Here is a 15,368-nt window from a genome sequence, read left to right as displayed (position 1 = left end):
GAGATATGAAATTACAATATGGCTAATAAGCATAATCCGGCTGAGTTTGAAAGCGAACTGTTGCTTAAAACATAGTCGATTTCGGTTATCTCCGTTCTTACAAGATTATAGCCGTCATCTATCTATCAGTCACTGCACGTTTCATACAAACGCTTTTTTCTTCAGAGAGTTTTGCTAGGCTGGTACCTACTTTAAAATAATTATGAAGCCAACAAGACGGGATAAAGAATGTAAAACGGACCGATCAACCGATATTGAGTTATAATGTCATAAATACGGCTGATTCAAACTCTTCAGACGAATTATCTCTGTCTAATACAGACGACAGCGATTAGAATAGGGAATCCATAATTTGTATATAATTTATTCAAATAAAAATGTTTTGAAGCCCTGAAACCTTGTTTACATTCTTTATCTCGTCTCGTTGGCCTTACTATAAGTTGCAAGTATTTTTTCTAAAGACTTCTCAGGTGATATACAGTGATCAATTCAGACCGCTATTTAAAACTAGTCTGGCCATAAATATTAGCTAGATCGATTTCTCGTCCCCAAAACTATCTGTATACTAAATTTTATTAAATTCGTTGGAGCCTTTTCCGAGATTCAGATTATATATATACAAGAATTGCTCGTTTAAAGATATGAGGAACGCACCCAATAGTGTCGTATCGATATGTAATATACAAGATGTTCAGTTCATTTTTAAATTATTCGCACCCAAAGCTTACAGTTAATAATGGTATAAAATGATGGATGATGAACGTACCGCCACAAGCGTTTCCATTCTCATCGAGCAGGTACGTGCGGTTGTCGACAGCATCTGCACATGCGACATGCAACATTTAGATGCAATGCAGCGACGCAGCCCAAATAACACCAATGAATGAATATGACACCAATTTTCGTTGTAATCTGACCAATCAGAATCGATTGTGCATAATGTTATAAGTATTGTGATTGGCTGACTTTTTGACACGCAATTTATTACGATGCCCGTAATTAAACTTGAAGCAGAACCTCGCATTTAGCTAGGTTTTATATTTCATGCTTTCATTGCTTTTTATACATGACATTAGTTTGTGTTTTTGGACTGTGTCGTTGTTATTGCAATTATTTTCATTTAGAAGCATTCCTGATAAATAGTACCTTGATAAAGTGCAGAGCAATTAGTAATTAATATACCATACATACAATCCCCATTATTAACTACATATATTTTTATTAATCCCTGTTAATTCGTTTGAAGAGGATCCTACAAGATAATGTAAGTTCCAATGATTTCCAATCATTGATTGTGTACGATCGTAATTGTAGTTATAAATAAAAGTGGGGCGTTAGCAAGTAACTGATTGTCAAAATGAAATACACCCTTGTGCATTTGAATAGAGATCTTTCCTTTCTTGCGTTAAGGCTACTTTTTCTTTAAATTTGTGGATAGCAGAAGTTTTAAACATAACCCATCCGATTTCAAATCTGATTCTGCATGCAAGTCTGTCGCCCATATTTAGAGTGCACCCTTTTAGAATTTAGACCAAAGACTTATTTAGTATGTATCTTATCGCATTTATATAGATGCAAGAATAACCAGTAAATATCTTAAAGGGAGAGTTAATGGCCAAAATCTTGCAGTTAAAACAGCAAGGCGTAACTTTTTAACATTTCTAAAATGTCCACAATTATCACTGAGTACTTACTATACCGTTACAATTATCTTTGGACCTAACGCCGATGACGTCACATCGTTACTTTGGTACGGTGTGCAAAACAAGTATCATTAGGATATTATTTTTAATGATAATAAACAATGATTAATTTTTCAGTACTATAGACTGATTATTAATATTATAATGATGAAAAATCAATGATATAATCTGGGTAAAAAAATTGTTTATTTTTCTGGCCGTGGGTACTATTATAGCGACCGAAAAATACTATTAACAATAAAAGTCAAAACGTAACAGTGAAAACTTCAAAAACAAAGCAGTAATAGCACGACAACATCATGACACTCCTAACGGTAATGAAACTGCAAAACGTACTGACGCAACATGACGAGAGCGGGGGTGAAAGGGTAACGGGAGGGGTTTTCACGTTCGAGCGAGGTCCAAGGATAATGTGGCCGTATAGTATGCTTATAATCAAGAGACAACGGTACCTAAGCTTCAATATAATCAATAAATCAAAATTCAATATAACAGTATCAGATGTAGGTACATACCATCTGCCAGTAGAGTTAAATAATGATGTGGGGTCTCGACGCTCGTGGTGGTGAGGGGATGTGAGGGCGTGGCGTCTCTCAGCGTGCTCACAACGGACAGACAGTGTCGGAATGATGGCCGTGATTCTGCACTGTAGCTCCAACAACTTTGGAGAAGCTCATATCTGGTTTTAAAACAAAATATAAAATTAACAGAAAACTTCATGGCGGTAGGAATATTTACTTAATTTTGACCGGGAAATGTTTTTGAAGGGATAACTTCCTATCGGAGGATAAATCGCTTCGTAACGTAACGCGTTACAGCGCCAGTATGTCTGGCTTCCCTTTCTCTCACGCATACGGAAGCGGTAGGCAGGCTTCTCCTGTCTCACTCCAACCAATTGTTACTTTTATAGGATTAATAAGACAATGATTCTAATAATTTAGAATAAAAATCTACTGTAAATGTTCAAGAATTGTAACTAAGAATGAAATATTTTCTATAATCAATAAAAGATTATCTAATATATAATATTCTCATGTCGCGGTGTTGGTAGTTAAACTCCTTCGAAACGGCTTGACCGATTCTCATGAAATTTTGAGTGCATATTGGGTAGATCTGAGAATCGGACAACATCTATTTTTCATCCCCCTAAATGTTAAGGGTGGTCGCCATTTTTTTTTTTAATTTGATTGATTATGAGTCAGCATTAAAAAATACATACAACTTCAAATTTTCACCCATCTACGATCAACAGTTAGATACTTTTGTATCGCGATTTTAATATCGGCAATACAACGTTTGCTGGGTCAGCTAGTATTAATATATAACCATAAATTATCATATTAATATACATAAAATTAAGTAATAACCGAAGCTTTTCTCAAGTTAAACAGTTTCATTAGTTTAAGTTATCACTTCTGTCGGGCGTCCCGAGACGCACACGTTTTTTTTAAATCGAGTGCAGTGATGTGTTGATTACGATAAACATTGCAAAATATAAAAGGTCGACTATGGCATAATATACGTAAGGGATAGGATTTATAAGCTGCTTGACTTCAAAAGGTTTAAATTGTTCCAAAATAATTCTTCAGTACCTCAACCACTAAGCTAAATATCGTATAACGCTTACCTAATCTATAAATCATGGTATATTTCAAATCGCTCAGTTCTCATCTACAAGACTATTTTACAGTTAATAACTTGCTCAACTCCAATACAAGATGATTTGAACCTTATGATCAACGGATCTTTTGCTTAGCGGTTCAAAGGTTCGAATGCAAATTCCAAAACAAATTGTTCATAAGGCTTTTGATATTATATCCAAGCCTAAAAAATGTATACGTTTCTAACACAACGTTCCGATAATTTTAAAATTCTGTAATTAAAACTGAAGATGGTCGAAAAGGCAGGTATGGAAGTCGCTTGAACTCTGCTGCCGATCTTCTAAGTTGCGCGAAATCCACCAGCAATTACTTACCATTCTGTCTGCTGCAAGCTTGCATTTCATATTCCACACAAAGCATCCAAAACTGAATATCTATAAGTGGACAATAACTCGAGGTAAATCCTTGTAAACTTACAATGCGGGGGGACAGTTGGGTGGCCGGTCTGGTGTTCCGCCAGCGCGGACATACGCAAGGACTTGGCGGTTAGTTCGACCCGGGTATGGCTGTTGTCCCAGAGACAATACCTGGATAACAAACAAACATCTTGAATACCCACGATAAACTTTCACAATTATTGCAGATAATTAGTCAAAATTTCTAAACCACGAGTCTGTAGTAATTACCTACGTAATATGTAATGTAAAGTTATTAAAAGAGCGCAAGAAAAGAATACTGTGAGAGTTTCTTTCTCTCTAAGGGCGCCATTTCTTTCCGAAGCATCGGTAGTGATTTAATTGTCATAAATAGAATTCTCAAGTAATCAATTTTGAAAAAACAAAGATTTTTATGACTCTCAATAAATTATTACATCTAGAAGTATAAATGTACATTCCAAAGCTATTATTGTCTGTTATCAGGGCCCTTTTGTCTCACGAACTCGTTGATATCGATATGACACATTAATTTTTCAAATAAATCATTAATACTATTAGTATAACTATTTACCTCCCAACACAACACACCCCACGCCCAAACATCGGATTGACAGGAAAACACTCCGTCGACTAAACACTCCACCGCCATCCATCTCACTGGTAGTAAACCTGAACACGAAACATAAAAATAAATAAATAAAAATGACTTTAGTTGATTCCACAAGAGTTACACAAAATTACTTAATTTGATATTTAATAATTATATTACTAATTAACCATAATAACTCTACTATTATGTGGACCCCTCAGGGTATAATCCTCCTTCAAAGAATTCCATTTTTCTCTATGTTTAACAGTGGTCAACCAGTCTCTTGCTGCTTTGGATACAATTTCGTCCAGCCACCGGGCGCCCGGGCGACCTCTACTTCTCATTCCATGCGGTCCTTTCTATTTTGTGGTGCGATTGTCATCGTATCTCGTAGAGCTGGTTATTTTCCGGATTATTATGTTTCTTACTCTAACTCTCAGCTTTATATTTAAACAGCTCCTTTCCATTGACCTCTAAGTTGTCTGTATTTTGTGTCTTGCCTTGTGATCATAAATTGTGACCAACCATTAGCAATTTAATATAAAAAAAATTTTAGGAGGAATTTTTGAGATTCTTATGCACTTTTAATACACTTTCATTATAAACAGGAATGTTGACTCTTTAATTTTTTTTATTAGATACTCACCTTCACCTTCCTTTCTATAGTAATCATTCTTGTATATATCTCTCGCGAGTCCAAAGTCCCCGATCTTCACAACCCTGCCATTAGCTCTGTGAGCCACCAGACAGTTGCGGCAGGCGAGGTCACGGTGGACGAAGTGCATCTCTTCCAGGTACCGACAACCCTTGGTAACGTCCACGCACATATTCAGTAAATCCAAGAGCGTTAACGATTCGGGCGTTCCCTGGAAATACAATTTTTAAGCCATGTGGTTACTTTTATCCAATGAATTTCGGAATCTGGCAAGGTGTGTATGCTACATTTGTGAATCAAGATAGTTGTGGCTCGCTTGCCAAGTTTCGTCATCATAATTCATAAAATAAGGGTTGAGCAGGAAGCGAAAAGCTGTCAAGTACGGTAAAACTTTTTAATGTCAATATTAGTAATAGACCATTCAATCATTCTGTAGGTAAAGATTTAAAGAAACTAGGGTCCAATGAGACGTTGAACATATTATATGATTATAGATTCAATTAAAGCATCCTAGTTCTTAACTCTTTCTGTAATTTAGGAATACCTCATTTCAGACTACTCCTCAAATAAAAATCAGTCAAGTGCGGGTCGGACGGAGGATTCTGCACCATCGTACAAAAAACACGATTCACTTTTATACGATACGATTTTACGACTACCAATTTGGTATCATTTACACAAAATGTTAAATTCAAAAATAATGTAATGAATATAATATGACCATTTAAAATTGAATAAATAATACAAAATTTGCGGATAATAAAATGTAAAAAAGAGAAACTCAACCCTTCTCGTCGACTTCATATTTCCCAGGCGGCCATTTGCATTACTTTCTACGCGCATAAACGATCAACAAAATGACTTAAATTTCTTGGTATTGAAAAGATCCCCTTGAATAGTAAACCAAAAATAATAAAAGTAATAATATTTATTAAGTATGTATATTGTATGGCAAATATATCTATACAACTTGAAACGATAATAGCAACGACAGCCTACAAGGTGTCGTTGAGATTATCGTAAAAGTGACGTTTGATGATCTGTCAACTTCGAATATTCGTCTCTGACATTTTCAACTAAGAGTAGGGTTAGGACCGATAGTATCGAAAAATGTTTCGTTCATTCAACTATCGTTTCGACATTGAATACGATGTAACTAAGAGTAGGATTCGACACGACTAATGCCACGATATATCGAATATCGATTTTAAGAGTAGGCCCCCAGAATTAAATATCTATCTATACCTAAATACTTCTATTAGCTCGTTATAAAATAAAACAATTCTCACATTTTTGGGGTTAGCGTTCTGGGTTTTTATTCCTTGTTGGCATAGCTGCAATAGTACTACGAGTACCTACACCCTGTCTGTCAAGTCTGTCAAATTACCAGCTGCCTAAAAAGTGCGGCTTATGAAAGGCTTAAAGCTGACATACCTGTCAGGGGGTATACAAGGTACCCCTTGTGGGCCAACCCTACCCAAGGTACCTAAAATACATACAAATCAGCTCACCAACGAGGATCTTCTGGCTCTGAGGTAACTGAGTAAGTCCCCTCCCTCCATGAGCTCCATGATGATATAGTTGGGATCATTGTCGAGACAGACGCCTAGTAGACTCAGAATGTGTTCATGTTTAAAGTTGGACATCAGCGCTGCCTCTTTCAAGAACTCTGTCTTCTCCTGTTCAGTTGCTCCTTTGCGTAATGTCTGCCGATATAAAATTATTAAAAAATACAATTGAAACATAAACTCCTGTGTAAACTATAATTATATATTTACATTGATTATTTGATACAATCTTGAAAATTATGTTTTATTATTTATTTATCTAGAAGAAACAGTTATCACAATTATAATAGAGAGTAAAGTAAAGTAACAAATCTTAAATTCGAAATTCTCATAAATAGTATAACACGACTACAGACTCTCGTACAATACAATGAATTGCATCGTCAAAACGAGAAAAAGAAAATTATCAGGAATTAGGAAAGTATAGGTAATTATTTTACCTTACTTTTTCATGCTGTTCTAAAAGTAAGTAAAATCACCTTAATTTATTACTGTTAAAATTCAGTATTAATTTAGCTCGCGTTTTAATTCTTTGGAATGTATTTATCAAATGTATTTTAATGGAAATATACTATAAAACATAAGTACATCTTCTCAAGTATTGCCTACATATGATAGAGTAAATCGCTACAGCTTGATAGCTGCTAAAAATAACTCTACTATCTTCGAGAGGTTTCCCCTTTGATATTGAGATGGTGGTGACGTTAATCTCCGCATAATCATTTTCAACCAAGGAGAGAAATATAAATTACCTTCACAGCCACTTTGGTATTTCCATTATTGTTGTCGATTTGTCTCGCCAGTCCTTCAAATACTTCGCCAAAAGCGCCCGACCCCAAAAACTTAGTGAGAGTTATTTGTTCCCGACGAATATGTGGCAATGCAGCTAGCTCGGCATCGGAGGGGCAGTGAACACCCTGTGACGTCATCATAGAATAAGATAAAAACTATTTTCTAAATAAAAGATCACAAACTAAAATTATAAGTATATAATTTCAGGTTATGTAAGTCTAGCCCTTAAAAACAATATACTCAATGGATGAATGAAATTTATTTATTGCTAAACTTATAAAATAAAATTAAAATTATGTAATCACTATTAATTAGGCGCTATTCAGCGATCTCTTCTAGGTAACCTTATAGGTGTAGGTGATTTTATTTATAACTTGCAATAAATTAATATAATATATATATACACATAAACACACATGTCTTTTTGCGCACAGTAGAATCTAAAATATTACTACATAACCATGAAATGAGTACGCCGCGACATATCAACGCACCGTTGCGCAGCGACAAGAGAATGATTCATTCTCATTCGATCATTATGTATTGTACCTATATCTAAACTGGAACAAATGTAATAGAAATATTGCAGATTTACGTCTTAAAACAATTTCTTGACTTAAAAGGTAAGTACTAAGTTATTATAGAACATAGGCCTTTTAATTAATAATGAATTTATACCGTTAGATAGGTAGGTACCTACATGTTATAAATATTTCTTTTGCGAAAAGAAACTAATTAGGTATATCGTTTATAACACTCGCCAGTACGTATTCGTTTATTTTAAACCCTCTAAGGGTTAAATATTCAGTGGAATCATATTGAATACCAAGACGTTGTTCTAAAAAATGTTTTACCTGATTATAAAGAATGTTGTTGGAATGTCTGATGGGTAATTGCCGGAGTGTAGCAAGTTCAACGTCGGGGCCTCTACGGATCACTGGAGGTACTTGGTTTTCTATAGCTTTCTTTTTACTTCTGGTATTGTATGCTGAAAATAAAATAAAACTTATAATAAAATCTAGCAAACTAGATCTCAATATGTTGAAGGATATTATGGTTATATGTATATACAGGGCGTCCTAAAGTTATGGGACATTAAAGGAAAGCACCTTAAATATCGTAGATAGGGTATTTTACTGAAAGAAGGCTTTATGTTATTTTTAAAAGTTAGTAATTCTGCATTCAAAGATTATCTAAAAATTACTTGCCTCGTCTGGGACTCGATCCGACTATCTACGATATTTAAGGTACTTTCCCTTCATGTCCCATAACTTTGGGACAACATGTATACATGAAAAATTAACAGAGATTTTAGGAATTTGAAGCTACCATTAAAGAATAAACGAGTGAACGTTGTCCCATCTAAAAGTTATACGAAGATACGCCAATTCATCACACTTACTATATAGAAGAGCTGCTAGCACGGCCAATACCACAGCCGCGAGTCCACTGAGCGCTAGTGTGAGGGCGATGGGGTGCGGTCTCACTGCGTGCGCGAGCGGCGCAGCGTCCAGCTCGCTCTCCGCTGACAGCGCGCCCCATCCGTATCTGTTACGCGCCTGCACTCGCGCCACAAACCCTTCCGACACTTCGCCCGCGCCGATCAACCAGTATGTCTCTATTTTGTAAACGATGCGTTGAAATATTTACATGGCGCTTACTAAATTACAGCTACGTTTCTTTTACTTAAATTTAATAAAAACGAAGAATAACAATTTTTTTTTTAATTATTAACGAAACAAAAACTTGATGTCTGTTTAAGTTGATCTGTGATTTGTGTTTCACACAGATCCAAATTAAAAAAGGTTTTTATCTCACCGCTTCCGTTATGTAGGAGTTGCAGTCCCTCACGAATAATTCGCATTTTCATTTCATCATCGACGTCAGGTGGTAAATCGCTGGGTAAATATTTGCTTATGTTTTTTGTCTTATTCTCATCGACGTTCGAGGCCCTGAAATTTCTTAATAATTAATATGCATTCTTTATTATTAATTCATACAAAATTCACGCTTACATATTGTTTATTAAAATAACTATACAGTTAGGTGTAGTTTATACGTAAGTATCTATCCCTACTCTAAGGTTGTTGTTTGTAGTTATCAAATCTAAAATATGAGTTTTTTTACTAAAACTAATCAGGATAATATAGTTTATCCCTAAACTCCAATCATATACATTTTATGATGCATTGGCGATACAGCAGTCAAATGTTCATATTACGTGAACGTTTTTTGGAGTCGTTGTCTAATTCTAAATAGCGTATACTGTATTATTCCTTCCCTTTGAAAATTTTTCATGTTAAAAAGACATTAAATAGAACATAGAGGTACATTTTATTTCACTAAATACATATATTTCATATATAAAATTATGAGGAGCAACGTACGGACGTATCACTAGATCGTAAGTGATCACCACCGCTTGTTCTCTTGTTTTTTTGAGCTAACTAAAAACAACGCACCTGTTCCGAGCTCGTCCCCAGACTCGATAGTGAGTAACAGGGTCGCCACGAGGGTCTGGCTCGGACCACCAAGCTCGCAGTACTTTCTCCCCAACAGCTTCTACTCTTAAGGCACCGGGAGGACCTGGCACGTCTCCTGAAATTAATTAATTCATAATTCTATTAAATATTTATTCATAGAATTCTTTAAATAAAAATAAATTTCTTAAGAAGGATTGTTTACTTGTTAAATTAATAAGTTTAAATTGAAAAAAAAAACACCCACTTTAACTTTTTATTTGAGGAACACACTCTACTCGACTGGGGACTGGGTTCACATCAGAATTCTCTTATTTAGGTGATATTCATGTAATCATAATACAAGGGGATAAATATTGTTTAAACGTTATCTACGATTTCGCACTGACCTAAAGTTTCATAAGTAAAACGATCATCGTGGGGCCAGTAATATGGTGGAGCAGTTTGGATGTACTGTAGACGTAAGCGGAAGCGATAGCGAGTACGAGGACGCAGTTCTTCAGCCAACCATTCTGCGTTACCGCTCTGAACACAACTTTTCCATTCATCTTTCCCACTGCTAACTTTGGTGAACTCCACAGAGTATCTATAAATTTGGAATATAATACATTATTTAAAATATTTTTTATTATAATGTTTATATAAATATCATCTAAACATATTAATTTAAAACTTCCAAGATTACTTTACACATATTTCTAACGAGTAAGCATAAATAGTGTATGTAAAACTCACTTATGTAGTTTATATGAAGTTGGCGCTGGCCAAATAACAACAATCGTATAAGCGGTAGCGTTTCGTAGCGATATGGGTGCCGGTGAAGGGTAGGTCCTCAATCTTAGCGGGAGCGAGTCTGCAGACACCTGGGAATGTCTTGAGCGTGCCCGCACCCAAACCGTGTAAAGAGTACTGGGCGATAAACGAGTCATATTCGCCTTTCCGCCCTCTAATACCTCGAAAGTATTATGTTCTGAAATTTACCAAACGTGTGAAAATAAATTATAGTTATAAGTACAGAGTATTAATGATTTAAAAATAGTCTTTTTCGCTCATTCAAAATCTACATTTATTTGAACATACACAATCCATTATGGTCAAAATATTAAAACGGCAATAATATGAGTAACTAGGATAAAGATGAATAGGTATACGAAGTTGTAATAATACTTTTTTTCACCAATAAGTGACATGTAGATAAATTTTGTCGAGATTGTTGGCGGAAGTTCCACACCTAACATGGAAACACTAAAGGAATATAACTGTAAACTTAAAATTTGTAATAATAATGGCATGGTTTTCACCACATTAGTTGGAAACAGCAAAAGAACGTACCTTTTAATTTATGAGGCAGAGAAGGCGAATCGTCAGTTCTCCAATGCAATTCGTACCATAACCCAGGCTCTGGAGTCCATTCAACTCTAGCAAGTACAGGGCTTAGTACGATACCAGTTACATTCTTTGGAGCCTTCGGAGCTACAACACAAGATTGGGATCAGTTAGGTATTTTATGCAGCTTATGTCTAAAAACGGCGACGACAAAGGCCAATTTGCGTGTGGTCAACAGTGTCTGATAAAGCAAAGTTGCAGAAATTAAAATAAGTAGATTATTACTGTACTGATGAACACCAAGTAAATGCCAGTTTTTGTAGTTGTTTATTAGTGTATTTTACAGAATATAGACTAACCTTCAGCAGCAGTTTGCATGATGTAAACAGGTCCAGTAATTGGTCTCATCTCATGCAATTTAGCATAAAAATTCGTAGCTTCTAAAGTGACTGTATAGTTCGTGAATGGTTGAAGATCATTTATTTGTAGATCTGTATTTGTAGTCGTTATAAATGAACAAGTTTCTCTATCACATACAGTCGCGTTGTTAGAGTAGTATAAATGATAAAATATGGTATATTCTGTTGCAGGCATTTCATACTCCAATTCGTTGCATCTATGTGGTTTTGATACATTCGGTAGATGTATAGATATAGTGTTTGCTGAATTTGATGTCATTCTTGGAACTAATTCTTGAATGGTGGGAAATAAACATTGCCTCGGTGGGTATGGCTGGTTTGCTGGGTCTAATGCCATTATTTTATAACCAAATGAAGATTTTATGTAATCTATCTTGTTCTTTTTGAATTTGTTCGTGTAAAATATTGTCTTCTCCGTAGAGTTATACCAATACACGTGTTTACTATCCACTGTAATAGACGTAGGAGTAAAACCATACTTCTTCTTTTCAGTAGCATCAACAGCAGTTCTACAGTTGCAGCCGTGAATATCGACTGCAACTATTTTATGAACCCAAGGATCAATCCAGTAGAATTTAATATCATTACTTGTCAGATCGATAGCGAAAGCTTTGGAAATTTGTGGATTTTCGGGACAGTTACAATCATCCTTGAAATCAGAATTCATTTCGTCGATTTCGGAATCGTTGAAAAATGTACGTACGTTGGTACCATTAACCTTGGCTGTCATCAATATTCCAAAACCAGAGTGATTACTTTCTTCATACCAGTACAATGATCTGAAATAGCGTAATTTACTTATTATCATATCGAGAGGTTCAATGATGTTATTATTATTTGAATTTAAAGGGTACGTACCGCAATAAAGGTATAATTTGCAAGCTGTGAATGGGCTTACGCCTGCTTAGTATTCGCGTTATATGTGGCCTTGTATTTGGAAGGCCTAAGTCTGCTCGATATATAACATAGGATTCTATGGAAGTTATTTCTAGTTGGGCCCAGTACACCGAACGACTCACCCAATCCACACAAATACTAGTTGCCGTACCGTTGATAGAAGTGAGCTGAAATAAATAGTAAATAATAAAGTACTCAGCTTAGAGCCCAATGTTTAGGTGGTTAATTTTGAATATTTTTGCTATACTTCATGTCATACCTTATAGTGCCCCGTTCCATTAACTCTCGATGAAAATATTTCTTCCAAATTATTGACCCAGTAAGCGACATTTTCTTCAATATCTATAGCAAAGTCAATTGGTATTCCAGTACTCTTTGGTATAGTTTCACTTTCATTTGAATCTAAGTCCACAATTTTTATAGCCTCTTGAGATGATATCATTATTTTCGGTATTGGGTTTATTTCATCAGAAGAAGCGGACACTATCTCGGAATATTGACCGTAGCCAGCATCAGTAAATGCTCGAACCTGAGAATTAAAATCTTGTTAACACGTTGTTCTTATAATTTTGGCTGCATCATATGCTAGCCAGGCATTAATTTAATCACCATATTTTTTATTAATGATCTATCAATTGATTATCGAATATTCAGGCTCATACTCTCCCATACTTATGTGAAATGTCTCACTTTTGAACATTGGAGGAGGATGTGGTATCTTACCTGGAAGAAATACGTGGCAGCTGGCATCAGGTCTCTGAGCACTAGTTGTGTATGATGTGGGGCGAGTCTCGCTGGGGCGCAGGCCGACGGTCTCGCCGGCGAGGGGATGGGTCTAGCACTCGCCAGCACCCAGCACTGCGCCTCATATCCTCGGATGACACCATTACTGCGGGATGGTGGGCCCCAACGAAATATTGCACGAAGGGTTCCACCACTGTGGAATGACAATGTATATAAGCTTACGATGTACAATTATGGGGATCACTCGTTGGTAGGCAATCCAATTCCCTAACTAGAGTGATGTACCGACAGTCTATCTAAGTTTGGTCTCCAAGGCCCCCACTCGGCTGGAAAAGCTAAAAAGCTAGTTGTTAACAAGGTAATGTATATAAATGATCAACATATCGGACTATTTGGCCTATGAGCGCACCACGAAAAGCGAAATTTGATGTGTCTACTTCAACTCATATATAGTACCCACATTACCGCATAAAAGACGTTCGAGATAAGATTAAAATCATCGAGACGGAGATAAAACTATGTATACGTAAGTAAGTAAGCATGTTATGTCTTATTTTACCTTTGTGCTGGCTGCATGTAAAGCCTGGGCGCTGTAGGGGCGGAGGGAGACGCCTGTGGAGTGCGCGTGTAGGCCTTCGCCACGGAGCCGCCGCCCCACTGAGTGTGCGCCCGGACCGTAACTTCAATCTCGCTGTACGGTTCTATACCACGCTCGGTCAGCTCCAGCCATGGCTCCTCCACTGTTTTCTATGTGTACGACGAACAATTTGTTAAAAATTAAATTTAAATTTAACAAGTGATGAATATCACATTCCAAAATAATAAATTGCTTAGATTTGAAAGAGCGATATCTCAAGTCAATTTCCTAAAATGCAAAACTGTAGACGACCTGAGAGTTGTACAAGACATACCAAGATTTACTCGGACGGTTGACTCAGTTGGTAAAAGTGCTCGGGCGGAACCCGAGAGTAGGAGTCCCGCATCGTTCATAAATTTTGGTTACTAATTATAAGTATTGGATTTTAAAAAGAAACGCACAAGTAATGGTGCAATAATTACCTCAATTTTGTAATGACCCGGGAAGTGAAGGCTCACGTCGTAGTATACCCTACTGCTGTTGATGTTAACCCTGCCGGCTGGAGACCAGGTTACATTGAACTTGTCCCAGTTGCCTCGCACTGTGATCGAGGACGCGTTTATTGTCTCTGGTATGGCGATTATGGATTCTGTAACAAACATAGAAATGTAAATAAAAATTATAAGGTACCAGCAAGTAAGTAGTGATTTAGAATTAATCGGAACGAATGAGAAACAACACGTAAATATTAAATAACATGTAAATAAACCTCTGCCAATTTAACCCCTAGAAGACTCAAGTTTGCGGGTTCATCACAAAAAAAACCCCATTTGTCGAATCACCCCTCTTCGACAACACCTTTCTGTCCTCGTATTGGAATACCCCATCTAGAAATATCGAGCGAGTACCAATTCATCTGGAGGGAAAACACAAATTGGCTTCGAAGTTTCGAAGACTTCGAAGACCCCAACAGAGAGTAGAAGAATCATATGAATTGACTAACCACTGTCAGCGTGCAACGTCGGATCCCTGACGGCAATTACGTGCACCCGCGGTATTAGTTCAGCGGTGTATCGGCCTTCGAGATCGGAAACGACCGCTCTGGACGCATCCTGGACCCAGACCAGCCTTCCGCTGAAGTAGCAGAGTGGCCCTAACGTGGCTGTGCTGGACAAACGGGTTATCAAGGAACCGGAAACCTGGACAAAAAATCGATAAATTAAATTTCCTTCTGTTTTATAACATTTTCTGTGTAACATGTGGTCGCTGCCTTGATACCTTGATGTCAATCTCGCGATTTCTAGCAAAAAATGAACAAGCAGCTAACCTATACATCCACAAGCTAAAGCAACTATCTGCCATTCCTTGGTTAAAATGTATCTGTTGTGGTGGATTTTTTGCCGCATATCCCACAGGGCAGGAATATTAAAAATTAAATCTATTAGCGCCTGCTTTTCCATTATTTAATTGAAATAAAAAATTAAACATACACGATAAGCCAAGCAGGATAGATACAGTGAGATGTACTCGGGGCCTGAAGTAAGCGACGAGAGCATCAGCTCTTCCTTGAGAAGGCGAAC

The 15,368-nt window shown here is 36.6% G+C and overlaps 1 protein-coding gene across 3 annotated transcripts in view; it reads right to left on the bottom strand.

Moving 5' to 3' along the window:
* The window catches only part of LOC126975337 (protein sevenless-like), a 68,969-nt gene that overhangs the window by 1,107 nt on the left and 52,494 nt on the right, over window positions 1-15,368 (bottom strand). Inside the window, exons 17-37 of one of the 3 annotated variants that reach the window (XM_050823181.1) lie at window positions 14,792-14,987; window positions 14,271-14,437; window positions 13,771-13,958; window positions 13,191-13,404; window positions 12,727-12,996; window positions 12,429-12,634; window positions 11,511-12,349; window positions 11,158-11,298; window positions 10,561-10,795; window positions 10,215-10,411; window positions 9,808-9,943; window positions 9,164-9,297; window positions 8,748-8,963; window positions 8,200-8,333; window positions 7,306-7,470; window positions 6,497-6,691; window positions 4,977-5,196; window positions 4,313-4,410; window positions 3,782-3,891; window positions 2,219-2,382; window positions 767-820 (exon numbers count right to left, since the gene is read on the bottom strand). In XM_050823181.1, coding sequence (XP_050679138.1) covers window positions 767-820; window positions 2,219-2,382; window positions 3,782-3,891; window positions 4,313-4,410; window positions 4,977-5,196; window positions 6,497-6,691; window positions 7,306-7,470; window positions 8,200-8,333; window positions 8,748-8,963; window positions 9,164-9,297; window positions 9,808-9,943; window positions 10,215-10,411; window positions 10,561-10,795; window positions 11,158-11,298; window positions 11,511-12,349; window positions 12,429-12,634; window positions 12,727-12,996; window positions 13,191-13,404; window positions 13,771-13,958; window positions 14,271-14,437; window positions 14,792-14,987 — 4,279 coding nt within the window. Of the gene's footprint in view, window positions 1-766; window positions 821-2,218; window positions 2,383-3,781; window positions 3,892-4,312; window positions 4,411-4,976; window positions 5,197-5,771; window positions 5,989-6,496; window positions 6,692-7,305; window positions 7,471-8,199; window positions 8,334-8,747; window positions 8,964-9,163; window positions 9,298-9,807; window positions 9,944-10,214; window positions 10,412-10,560; window positions 10,796-11,157; window positions 11,299-11,510; window positions 12,350-12,428; window positions 12,635-12,726; window positions 12,997-13,190; window positions 13,405-13,770; window positions 13,959-14,270; window positions 14,438-14,791; window positions 14,988-15,368 lie in introns of those variants that run through there. The other 2 variants (XM_050823182.1, XM_050823183.1) reach the window with 2 other exon arrangements.

Source organism: Leptidea sinapis, chromosome 35 (assembly GCF_905404315.1).
Source record: "Leptidea sinapis chromosome 35, ilLepSina1.1, whole genome shotgun sequence".
NCBI classification, from domain to species: domain Eukaryota; kingdom Metazoa; phylum Arthropoda; class Insecta; order Lepidoptera; family Pieridae; genus Leptidea; species Leptidea sinapis.
This window is presented reverse-complemented; position numbering and strand designations above follow the sequence as displayed.